This window comes from Mus musculus, chromosome 11 (assembly GCF_000001635.26).
Source record: "Mus musculus strain C57BL/6J chromosome 11, GRCm38.p6 C57BL/6J".
Taxonomy (NCBI): domain Eukaryota; kingdom Metazoa; phylum Chordata; class Mammalia; order Rodentia; family Muridae; genus Mus; species Mus musculus.
Genome location: NC_000077.6, coordinates 52,763,159 through 52,776,041, shown reverse-complemented (window position 1 = coordinate 52,776,041; position 12,883 = coordinate 52,763,159). Strand labels below are relative to the sequence as shown.

General features: G+C 48.5%; 1 protein-coding gene across 3 annotated transcripts in view; it reads right to left on the bottom strand.

Annotated features, from left to right (window-relative positions):
* Fstl4 (follistatin-like 4) overlaps positions 1-11,553 on the bottom strand; it is a 427,962-nt gene extending 416,409 nt beyond the window's left edge. Inside the window, exons 1-2 of one of the 3 annotated variants that reach the window (XR_388477.4) lie at positions 11,160-11,553; positions 2,072-2,207 (exon numbers count right to left, since the gene is read on the bottom strand). Coding sequence is in view for 1 of the 3 variants with exons in the window: in NM_177059.3 (NP_796033.2) it covers positions 2,072-2,197 (126 nt within the window). In the remaining 2 variants the exon portion in view is untranslated. The remainder of the gene's footprint in view (positions 1-2,071; positions 2,208-11,159) is intronic. The other 2 variants (XM_006533539.4, NM_177059.3) reach the window with 2 other exon arrangements.
* Between the last annotated feature and the right edge of the window lie 1,330 nt (positions 11,554-12,883).

Genomic DNA, 12,883 nt, shown 5'->3' with positions numbered 1-12,883 from the left:
AGCTGAAGCTATCTCCGGGTGCAGTGAGAGGCCCAGTCTCACAGGAATAAGGCAGAAAGCAATAGAGGAGGATGCCCTATGTCCTACTCTGGCCTCAACATGCTAGATGATCAGGCATGCTCCATACACATACCAGATATGTGATATACACATACCAGGGAGGCATTCCGAGCATAACCAGCGTCAGCAAGCACCCCCACTACAGCAAATGCTCTGCTCCCAGAAGCTGAACATTGGCCGAAGCCACCCTCAGTTTCCACGGACTTGGCCCACACAGCATGACCCTCTCATTAATCACAGCTAGGAGCAGGCTCAGTGAGTTAAGGAACAGCAGAAAATAGAGCTACAGCTGAGAGGTATGACCAATGGCCAGCTGCACCTGCCTCCAGGAGACTGTTGTCATCCCCTCCTTCCTGAAGCAGCCAGTGACATTCTTGGACATGGGAGAAACAGCTGGAACTAGGGGTAGGGGTGGGGGGACAAATAACCCCAAACAAAGAGAAGTCTTCCCTCCTCCAGCATGCAGCACCTGCCTCCGCTGTTACACAGAGCCATGAAGCCCTGGTGTTAAGTGGTCATGTAAAGGAGGCTCTGGGTGATATTAACTTGCCTTCCATTCACCGCCAGCTAAATCCTACTTTAATTGGCTTGCCTCTTAATTGAAATAAGTGATTCGCCAAAGAGGGCCAAGGAGCCCCCCACCTTCAGGAGAGTAAGCTCCACATAAGGCCTGCCTGTTTGCTTTGCTATTCAATATTCAAGGATGGATCTGTAGGACTTAAGTGATGGTTTCCCCTTGGGATAGGAGTATAAAAATGAAGCCCTTCCCACATGGGAAATTCGGCTCTCACCAGCCCAGCCGCAGCCACCATTAGACTCTTCCAAAGCAACGTTAAGGTATGTCCTTCATAGATTTAGACAGTAGCGATAGTGTTTCTATTTAATCATCGACTTGAGACAAAATCACACAGCACCAACTTCAGCAGCAGAAGTGCTGTGCATTAAATCACTTCCGAAACTCCCTGAAGAGTAAGGCTCGGAGGTTTGGGATCGCAGGACAATTAGGTAACAATGAAAGAGAGAACCATTTGATCAAACAAAGCGCTAATCCTAACTCGTGCTGTGTGTTCCTTTATCCACTCTCTGGGAATGTTGACTTTTTCGGGTAATTTTGATTTCTCCTTCCCCAGGAACAGACACACGGGTACAGAGAAAGGATCCCCGGCATGTATCAGTGGAAGACAATGGAAGTGTGGCTGCCTGGGAAGGCCCTGATAAGGGCTCAGCTCCTGGAAGCAAAGAGAAACGTCCCAGGTGGCTTTCCTGAAGGGGTGCTTACTTTTCAAAGTCCAGCACCTATGCAAGGCATCTTCTGAAGATATCCTACATTCCATATGTACCCCAAACTCATGAAGACACCCCAAATTCGCTGAGCCTGCTACCTAGAGCAGGGCTAGGGCGTAGGATACTTAAGACTAGAGATCACTAAGCAATTAGCAGCACATCCAGGCCCTCAGGGGAGGTTTCAGAGAGTGAGTTTTCTAAGCTCTTTAGAAGGGTTTATATACACCTAGCATGCCATTAATCATTCTTATCTGTTCATTAAAGCTGTCTCCCTCCAGACCTCAGCTGGCCAGTTCTTTCTCAGCTTGGTTCTTTTTTATCTATCTACCCAAAGAGTGGCCTGTTTCTTTTTTAAGACACATTTTGTCATTAAAATACTTCATCAGTTCGCACGGGTGTGCGCCACCAATTAGTCTGAATTTGTAAAGTTTTTTATTAAATACACAGAGAGGACAGTCCTGGAAGGTTCTCTGTGGGTGGCTAAATGTGTCATGAAGAAACACAGTAGGGGGGTGCTTTCATTGATGAGAGATTTCTGAGCCATAGCCCACCTGTGACAATGCCTCTTGTTGCCTCCTGTCCACTACCAGAAAAAGGAGTGTAATTTGAACTTGCACAGTGAGTGGCCTAGTTGATCTAAAAGTGGGAGAGAAATTAGACAATCGGACACTGTAACACAGAAAAGCAGTCTGTATGAAGTGCTATGTCCTTAGTGGCGGGACCATACCTCTGCCTGCGACTCTCCTGGAACCATATTCGGGCTTCTGCTGGCTCCTTGGTCCATCCATCCCAGCACGGCCGGCAGGGAGACCCCGAGTAGGGCAAGATGTGGCCAGAAGCCTCCTGGTTTCATTTTGTCCAGTCTGTTGAGAAAACAATAAAAGCTCATCGGGGAAAGCAGTGGGAGGAAGCCACAGCAAGTGATGTGCAAATAGAATCAGGTCAACCTAAGGGGCTGGGCAGATGGGGTTTTGGGACCTGAGTTTGAGCCCCAGACCCACATAAAAAGCTGGGAGTGGCAGTCTGTATCTCTAATCCCAGCCCAGAGACTCACTGGCCAGTCAGCACTGCCTAATTAATTGGTCAGCCTTGGGCCTCTCAAAAAAAATCAATATGGCTGGCTGGTGAGGAACCACACCCAATGTTGAATTCTGACTCCCATATGCACATTCAACCACACACATGTACACCCATGCATTCACATGAAGAATCAGATTAATCTAAATACAAATATAACATGTAGTACAAACCCTTTTGTTTTACTTGGGAGAAATGATAGTATTACATCTAGGCCCATTTTACTGTCTCTAAAACGGGGGCTGTATTGCAGGCCTCACAGGAGCATGCTGAGAACTGAAAGAGCTGGTACCAGGCACACAGTCGAACTCTGAAAATGTAAGCAACTAGGCAGTGTCCCACTTAAAATGCCACCAACCACATCTATAAGGACAAGCAGGGTGAGTCAGCTGAGTGACATCTGTTGGGCACATCTATGCCCCAATTTCCTGAGAAAGTATTGGGGCTAAGCGTATGAAGCTTAGGAAATGCTGCAGAGCTCCTGGAGAGGTGACCAAGCCAGTGATGACACCCTGGAGAGGTGACCAAGCCAGTGATGAACACCCTGGAGAGGTGACCAAGCCAGTGATGACACCCTGGAGAGGTGACCAAGCCAGTGATAACACGTGCTGCTAAGCCTGACTGCCTAAGTTTGATCCCCCCAAAGCTGACTTCTGCAAGTTGTCTCACAATGGCATACATACCCCCCCACATACATACACTAAATAAATAAACACGTTTAAAGAAATGTTAACGAGGAATAACAGTAAGTATGTAGCAACGCCTCTCTGTCTTTACAAAATGGTGAACTTCACAACAGCATCATAAGGTCTGGTATTTCAGTGTTTGCAGCAGGATCTGAGCACCAGCCAGGGAAGTCCCAATAACCTGGAAGTTGTTTCCTGAGACTCACTTGGTCCTCAAGTCCTAGACTAAAACAAAGGGACGGTTCAAGTTGACCAGAGACTGAGGGACACTGAGGCTCAGGTGTGAGCAGTGCTCAGGAAACCTCATGTGCTGATATAGGGAAGACAGACTGCGCAGAGTAGCTGAACTTTTTAATATTTTTTAAATGTGGGGGGGGTGTGGGGAGGTATGCTGGTGTGTGTTGTGGTGGGAGTATATGCTACTGTATGTATTGGGGGTCAGGGGACAACTTGCAGAAGTCAGTTCTGTACCTCTACCGTGTGGATCCCGGGGATCAATCTCAGGTCACCAGGCTTGGTGGCAGCTGCCTTTACCTGCAGAGCCATCTCGCTGGCTCGCCTGTTCACTTTTTAAGTGTACGTTCACTCTGTGTGTACATCAGCCATCAATTTGATGGTATTTACTTACAGGTTCTCCATGCCCCATCTTGGCCTGGCCCACAGAAATGGAAACACATAGGCCTCTTTAGAGGCCAGCATCCCAGATGACCTGGCCTAGAGACTAAATTACAGCTGACATTGATTCACACCTTGTAGATCCTGCCCTATACTCAAGTAACAGCCTTAGATGACTCTTCTCAGGACCTCAGTCTTTCTAATGTGGATCACATCCTCAAAGGTAGTGTGTCCTCTTGGAGGGAGGGGTTGTTAAAAATTGGACAACGGTAGAATGCCATAAACAATAAAATATAGAACCAGTAATTAATTAAAGATCAAATGCACAGTGAATCTGGATCTCTGGCAATGCTTACCATGTAATGACCACCCCATGGCTGCTTTGGCTCTGAGCACACGAGACTTTGCCTCACACAATACAACACACTGCCATCCAGTAGTGCCTGCCACACCTCGGCACACAAAGTTTTCTGCCCTTATGGAAACATAATGGTTTGATTACAGAAGACAAAGTCTCTTAATATTTTCCTACCGTCATTCCTCAGCATGTAAGTATCAAATGAGTATATATGTATTTGGATGGTACTGTGTAAGAATGTTTGATTTTTAAAATTGCTATTTGAGTTGCTGGCTGGAATTTCATAAAACTTGTTAAAAGAATTTTGGCTCGGGAGCAGGACCGAATTTCCAACTGTTTCCGAAATGGTCCCGAGCGCCCTTCTGCCATTTTGTATTATGTATTTCTGTGGTATGGTGTTCAATACTGACAATTACAAAATCAAAATATTAATCAGCTCCGAGAAACGCCAAAGATGCTCTTCCTCCTGCAGTATCAAACATATGCCAGAGCTTAATCCCTCACGCACATCCATCTCACCAGTATGCAAATTTACTTTCATCTTTAACAAATAGTAAAAGTGCATGCATACTAAAGAATTGTTTTAAACTGCATTTCCTGGGGGCTGGAGACATGGCTGTGTGGTTAAAAGCTTGTACTGCTTTTGCAGGGGATCCGGTGTTGATACTCCTGGCAGCTTAACCACCTGTAACGCAGGCAGGCTCCAGGGGGATCTGGTGTCTCAGGCCTGGGGCGGGGTGGGAGGCACCTGCTCTCTAGCATACAAACACTTAAAAATAATACTTAAATCTTACAGAGTAAGTAAACGTCCTTAAGATTTATTATCAGATATCTGATCTGGATATCTAATTTATGTAAGAGGTGGAAAGGGGTCCGGAATACAGTTTAAGAGTCTCTGACCTAGACAAGAGCTCTCACTCAGTCATTAGTGGCCATGGCCACCAAACAAAGCCACTTGTGCTGTGTACCATGTTTCTCTGCCTGCGTCCCCCTAGAGACAGATGCCCACTAGGAAGAAAAGGCAGAGTCAAGTGTGGGACACCACACACTGGCTTATGAAAGGACACGGTCACCAGGGATAGCTATCTTATAGAGAAGGTCTCCGGAGACCCCCATTTCTCTGATTCTTTCTTCAGCCATTCTTTTTGGTTTTGGCATCCATTGGCAAAGCTGAGCTGAGGGAAGCAGCCCAGGCGGCCAGTGACTATCATCACAAGGTCACCATCTCTGTACCTGATGTGCATTTTGCATAGTGTGGCTTCAGCTGCTACTTGTGTGAGGCCTGTGATAGGAACCAGCGGAAGGCTGCCTGACTGTGACGGCCAGAGCTCAGAGGGACGGGAAGGTGGAAGGAGAACCCCCTCAGGCAGGGCTGGAAAAGAATATTTCCCCACAATGCAACAGCTCTGTTTTGTTTTTAAAAAATAAATAGGGCAGCTTCATATTCCCCATGAATTATCCTCTTTTGAACCTGGAGCTGTGTTCCAGAGACTGCAGATGGCAGCTATTGGACTTTTGCATATTTTAAAAGCTAACTTTAGTAATTTGAGCTAGAATGAGAAAGACTATGCTTTCTATTCTTTTTTTAAATTTGCTGATAACTTAGTCCACTAATAAATAATGCTCGTGAGGTAAGCGCCTGCATTTAAAGGTCTGCTTACTTCCTTTGTCATGCCTCTTTGCCCAAACCCACTAAAAATACAGAGATAATCAAAATCCATCCTACTTAATGTACATCTGTCAAGTCCCGGAATTATGAAATATGCAAGCCACGAAATCTAACGCTTTACTTTCAATTTGCCTAGTAATCTAAGACCAATTATGTCTGGTGTTTTATTATTAATGGATAGTATCAAAATAAAATCCATTCATTTCAATTATTGCCTTGGCAAGCACCATGTAGCTTCATTTAAGAAGCAGGCCCAGAGGGTGAGCATTAAGCCGGCTAGATTCTGAGAGGTGTTTCAGGACATTCCGACCCCAGTACCAGCCTTGGCAGCTAGAGCTGGTACGGGTCTTTATCCAGTTTGCACTGAGATTCCCTATTAAGACCTTATTTGGAGCTAGGGAGACACGTTAGCCAGAGCAACTGCTTAAATAAGCCTACGCAGCTTCTTTATAGAACGCAGTTCAGTTTGGCCACCACTAGCTGATTTCATTTACACCGTGGATATGTCTTGGATGTCATTTTATTCACAGGGTGATTGACAATTCATTACATCTAGAGCAGCAACAGCCTAAAAATTTTTCAACTTGAGTTTTATGACAATTCAGTCAATAAAAAGAAGAATTAATATTGGGTCTAAATCAATCTTGATGATCTGTCTAATAAGCAAATAGAGACTCTCTATTTGGTTAACACTTACATAGCAATTACTATGTGTCAGGTACTATTCAGTCTGCTCTACAGACATGCCTCATCTCCATGCAGAAAGCAGTGACTAGCCTCCCTCCCCATCTGATGACAAGAGGAGGCAGGGTCACAGGGAGGGTAAGTACCCTGCCAGAGCTACATGGCATGTTAACGAGCAGGTGGGTGGTTCTGTGATGACCTGTCCATCATACCTCCCCACCCTTGCCAGTTTGTAATCTCGGTAGGCAGTGATTTTTCACATGACCCAGTCAATCTACACAAGGCAAGCTAGGAGGAAGGCCCTGAACCCGGAGTCCCTTCTTGCCCCTGAAAGATACCCAGAACCAGCCTCCTTTGCTTGTCAAGGCTCTGACCATGGCCAAGGATTCAGAGGCAAGCTATTACCCTTCTGTACCTGCTCCCAGAGTGGGTGCAGCTTGGCACACTCTCCAAGAGAAATGACACAGGTTGCTAGGAGGTCAGGATGCTCCTCCAACTCCAGGGAGCACAAGTCACTTTGAGGAAGTCAATCTGCTATTGAATTCATTGAGGTTCCAATTTAAGTCATCTTGCTGGCCTTTAGTAAGAATTCCTCCATCACAGGGGTGGGGATGAGCTCTTCATAAGGTTGCAGATTCTGACCATCAACTTGGACCTCATTCAGAGATTACACTTCACTCATTGTATGTTTCATTCATTCATGGCCAGATGGTTACATCGCCACCAGGATAGAGACCTTCAGGCCTCCTCTAAGGAGCTGAGACAGTCTCAGCTTCCAAACAACTCAGTCACTTGGCAGGATAAACATCTTAGTTTGAAGAGAGGCACTTCACCTTTTTCTCTGGTCCCCACCTGGTCCTCAACACTCTCTCACAACCAGGAGAGCTAGGTGCTGCCATCCTGCCTCCTGTAGATTTAGTAAGTCATTGAAGGTTTGGAACTAAGCCACTGCACAGACCTATCCTCTAACCTAGCATCTCACTTCCTGAACACCTATCTGCTTTCTTACCCTCAGATTTGCATCCTCTTCCAAACCCTGTTTGTGCTCGTCAGTGGTGTAGCCTCTCTGTGCAAACCTCGGGATTTGCGCTGTAAAACAGACTTGTATCTGTGCTCTCTTTCCGTGCTTAAAATTATAGTCATGACAAGTTAGCGTGATGCAACATTCCAAATGCCAAGTTGCTTTTTGAAGAAAGTTGAAAAGCCATGACTAAAAATGTAAGTTATTAGAGGAAGACCAAACCTAATATGAATTCATTAAAAAAAAAAAGTCTGCCCCAACCCAGAGACCATAAACCAACATGTAAGCTGTGTAGGATCAGTGGCCAGAGTCTTACATGGTTATATGCTTAAGGCAAGACTTGTCTTGTCTATTCCTGTAACCAAACCTTTCAGGATAAGTGGGAATGCTAGCCACTGGGGACACTGTTCATCAGCTCTCTTTCTCTCTTGACCTCTTTTCCAGAACACGAGAACATTACCAGGCCAGTCGCTATGGATTAGTCACACACAAATGGCTTAGAAATGGCAGAGATGCCTTGGTAGAGCCTCTAAGAGAGCAAACCCTGGAGGCATCTGCATTTCTAAACATCTGCTTGGTACTTGAATCGGACTATAGTTTACACCATGCCCTGGTGACAATCAACTGGGAGTTATCAAATGGGGAGCCCCAGAGCCCTGCCATCCTCTTCTGTGTATCTGCCTGATGTTGGGGGAATGGGGACTGCACAAACTCAACCTGAAACCAGTGGCTACATCATAATTTCTGCTGAAAGGTTTAGACTCTAGTTTTGATTTGCGTGTGTTTTAGGAAAAAGGAAAAGCACGTCAAATTTCCCCAAATAGCCCCAAAAATTCCAACCTGGAGAAGATAAGCATCTACCAAGCTAACTGCAGCACAATGTAATTAAGTGGCATCGTATTTTCTACGTTTTTGTTACATTTATTTATTTGGGTGTGTGTGTGTATGTTTAAAAGTGAGAGAACAGCTGGCAGAAGTCTGTTCTCTTCTTCCACGTGTGGATCTTGGGGCTCAAACTCAAACCTGAGAGCATGTGCCATTACCCACTGAGCTATCTCATCTGCCCTAAGTTGAATTTTCTATTGATTATGAACTCCTTATTATCCAACAACTGGTGAATTGAAGACCTAAATACTTCCATGTGCAATGTGTAAATTGATGGCATTCATCTTGGAACTGAAGTTTTACACATTCACCTACAGCTTCTATCACCCTTATCTGTCCAACCTTCAGATAACTCCTAAATATGTCCTTTAAACCGTGGTTTTCCCATTATATTTGATGTTCCATGTCTTAGTATTATTCAGTAAGAGGCAAAACACTTTAAGAGAGACACTCTCTTGAAATACCTAATTTCATCTTGTTTGGAAAAACATGGTAACTACACATAAGCAAGAAGGTGGGACTTGGAGAGAAAAGATACCTCCAGAGGTAGGGTAGACACTTGGGACAGGTTTGTGAAAACGTAACCATTCAATACCAGTTCCCGGAACAGGCTATTAAGTCAAATAGAAGACCATCACATGAGGACACAGTAAATAAACCGGTCCTCCAATTCCTTAACAGAAGGAAAAGCACAGTGAGTGACCCAGTCTCTCCCTCCTTCTCTCACCTACTGGGCACAACCAGGGGAATCAAAGTCCTGACATTGCCCAGTTCAGCGAGCTGGTCTCACTCTGGGAAAGGGGGTTGGGATGGGGAGAACCTTTCTGCAATTAACAAAACTTGGTGACATCAAATTCTAAGAGGAAAAGTAAAAGCCCCCGGGACAACATAATTAGGACTGCTAACACATGGACCCTTTCCCTGGATGACCTTTGGTTCAGGCTGAAGTCTTCCTGGGAAGAGTGAGGTATTGGGCCCCATGATAGGAGGAAGAAAGCCAGCATTCAGCTGACAGTGGCAGAATAACCTGGGCCTGAGGTCCCTTCTCACACAACTGAAACAGGAAGTCACTGGGTTCTGCCAGAGAAGTGCTGGGGCTATGATACCACACAAGTCCTAGTCACTCCCCGACTCGTTTGCTTTCCACACCAATGTCCACACCAGAGCCTATCCTCAGAGTCAGAGGGACCGGAACAGATACTGGCCAGTATCAGGGACGAGAACAGACTGTTAAAATTCTCCCTTGCATCACCAGTGGCTGCTGGGCAGGAATATAACTTGAGGGCTTTCTGGAAAAGTCCTGACGTCTTCTTCATTCCCCCCCCACTTTTTTCCTCCTTAGAAAATGCCAAGGGGTGTTGTTCTCTGTACGGATTTTTTGGCTAGCAAGTACCCCATTTCTGTGTAAGGCATATAAAGGGGTGGGTGGATTTGGGTACCTCGTGGCAGGGGAGGGTACCTAGTACAATTCTTGGAGCACAGGCTTGCAACAGATTTACTAGGACAACAGACCAAAGCTACTGGCGCTGTCTTTCACTCATGGAAAGCTCGATAGAAGCGACACCTAGAGGGGACGGAGGGGAGACTACCGAAGCGCTATTCATCAGTGTCAAGAGACGGTTATCTGGAGGGAAGTCCTCTAGGCAGGGCAAGGTGGACCAGCTCTGGGAGAAAATGCAGACCTGGTGGGGGCGAGGGGAAACTCCCAGAGAACTCTGAGCTGACCAAAGGACAGCATAGACGCTCGCCAAATTCTGGGCACCACGAGCCCTACCGACCGCTGCCAGTCAGTTTCTTCCCTTGCAAGTTTCAGGACAGGAAGTCCTCAGGTGGCAGACATAGGGGAAGCCAAGTGGGACACGGCTTTGTCAGCTGCAGAGAGTGCTCAAAGCCTCGTGCTGCAGTGCTACCCAAACTCCAGGCGACATGCGCCCCAAGAGCAGCGCTCTGCCTGCGTTTCCCAGGTCTCCTCTGAAACTTAGAAATGGTCTCTCTTCCTTCGGTGGAGCAAAGAGGGGCCGAAGTCAGTCAGCACAGTTGCTCTTAGCACCTACCCACCCACCCCCAACCTAAATATCCTCAGGACAAACTGCTCCCTAGAGACTTCCCAGTGGGTTACAGCAGCTGCTTACTGGCAACAACTGTGGCCTCGCAAGATGAAAGCCACAAGGTCCCCAGGGCAGGGTTCTGCTAGGATGCCCTCTTCTTGAGCTCCTTACACTGAGGGCCATGGGATAACGAGGGCCAAGAGAGGCGCAGATTATCTTTGGGCTGCGACAAGGGGACGCAAGTTTCCCCGCAAAGCGGAGGGGAAGAAGGTGCAAAGGATGCCCGCCCCGCACTCTAGATCCCAGCCAAGGGCACAGGTCTGAGCCAGGGTCTGTCGCTAGGGTTTGGCTGAGGCCATCCGGGGGTTCAGAGCCCAAGAGCGGCGCCTGCAGGGTCTCGGTGCGGATCGCGAGCTTCGGGCTCAGCCAGAGCAGTTCTGCGTGGCGCCCCGCGCGCCTATAAGGATCACTCCGTTCCCCACCGCTGATCCCCGGGTGTCAAACCCCATGTACCCCAGCTTTAAGCCCCCAGTCCTAGCGCATCCAGGGTGGCCCTGCCGAGTCCCGGCCCTGTGGTCCCGTGCCCGTAGCCAGGCGCGCAAACTTGGCTCTCCAGGCGTGGGCAGTGAGAACCTGCGAACGCCCGCACCGGGCCCTGCAGCGAGCTGCGGAGCTGCGGGCGTCGGGACCCGGGCGGAGAGCAGCGGGACGAGCTGGCGGCGGTGGCACGACTCGGACACCCGCATCTTCTCCGGAGCTGCGACCCGCTTACCTACGGCGGCCGGGGCCGAGGGAATGACCAGGTGGCCGGACTCGGGTGGAAGGGAGGGAGCGCCCCGTGGCGGCGACAGAGGCGGCGACCCGGACCCCGCGTCCTCGGCTGGGTCGTCTCCGGCTGTCGGCTGGTCCCCTGGCGTGCTAGAGATAGTCCAAGCTCCAGCTCTCCGAGCCTCCGCCGCCCGCCGCTGTGCCACCGCTGCCGCGGCTGCCCTATTTCTGCCGCCGGGACCGGAGCCCGTGACGTCACCCTCCGGGCCCCGCCTGCCCAATCGCCGCCACCTGTGCTCGCCTCCCGCCTGCTTGCGGGTCAGACCCCGCGGCAGGTGTAGAGCAGCCCGGCGCGCAAGCAGAGCGCGAGGATTCCCTGTTCCCTGCACCACCTGGGCCAGACAGCTCTCTTTCCCCTGGCTCCCAGGAAGCTCAGCAGGTGACAACCCCCTGCCTCTGTTTTCCCACTTACCCCTCCTCTCCTCTAAGCTCTTTTCCGGGCCAGCCTCCCCCAAGGTTGTGCTTTGCTCAAAGCGCAGGATTGCTCTCAATCAGCGGCCATTTCTCGTGAAACCTTACGGGGTCGGTACATTGCACCAAGAGAGATGTCCCTGAAGCAATATTCAGGGAACACTCCTCCCTGCATTGAGAACCAACTACCTGTGAAAGAGCAAAGTTTTCTTTACTCCCAACTAGAGACGCTTACAAGATTCCCAGGTGACATTTGCCAAGCCTGACCAGGCTGAGCCGGGAACGTGTCTTGTTCCTAAAACAAGACACTTTCCTCTCCTGGGCCTAAGACCTCAGCTTCCTGGCTTTTCCATCTCTTTTCTCTTCTCTTCTCTTCTCTTCTCTTCTCTTCTCTTCTCTTCTCTTCTCTTCTCTTCTCTTCTCTTCTCTTCTCTCTTTCCTCCACAGCTCTTCATATGTGCTCAGCTAAATTGCAAACACCTCTGTCACTTTCGACCTAACCTCACAGTTGCCCAGGTCCTGCCTCCTACTGTGCTGGTGTGGATGTCCAATGGCTTTCTGTCCTGCCCATGCCTTTGGGATCTCTCCTGATTTGCAGGAGGGCTCAACGGGGCTTCCCTGCAGATAAGATTAGTTAAATAGAAAAGAAATTGTGGAAATATGAAAGGCTGGTTGAGTCTGTCCTTCCATTGGGCCCCTGGAGTACAAGCCTCTGGGCTGGTTCCGGAAGATACTGCAGTGAGTGGGGCGACAGAGCCTTTCTTGCTCAGGTTGTTGGTGTAGGATCTAGCCCTCCTTCCACCACTGTCCAGAGAGTGGTGCAACTCAGACCCGGTTGTAATTGCTTCTCAGCTGCAAAAAATCAAAGTGACTTCCAAGTCGTAGTCAGCTGTGACTTGGCCAGTGAGCGCCAAAATTTGCACTCAGATATAAAAAGGCAGCGGTATTCTCTGTGCCCTGGGGCTGTGGCCAGAATGATGCTCTCTGCTATTTGACCATGATTTTCTGCCAATGCCATCCATGAATGAATCCCCAAGGCTGGCTGGAGGCTGGATTCTCTGAATATACCTGGAATTCAGGAGGTGAGGCACAATTTCCATCTTGAGAAAGAGAAAATGAGTGCCCCTAACAGGTGCCAGGGGGCACAGAAGTGATGTCCCGCTCCCCCAACCCCTTCTGAACTTGCATCCCCAGTCTGCAGATGGGACTAAACCACACAGCTCTCCAAGATGAGGTGGAAAAAGAGGCATATCCCTC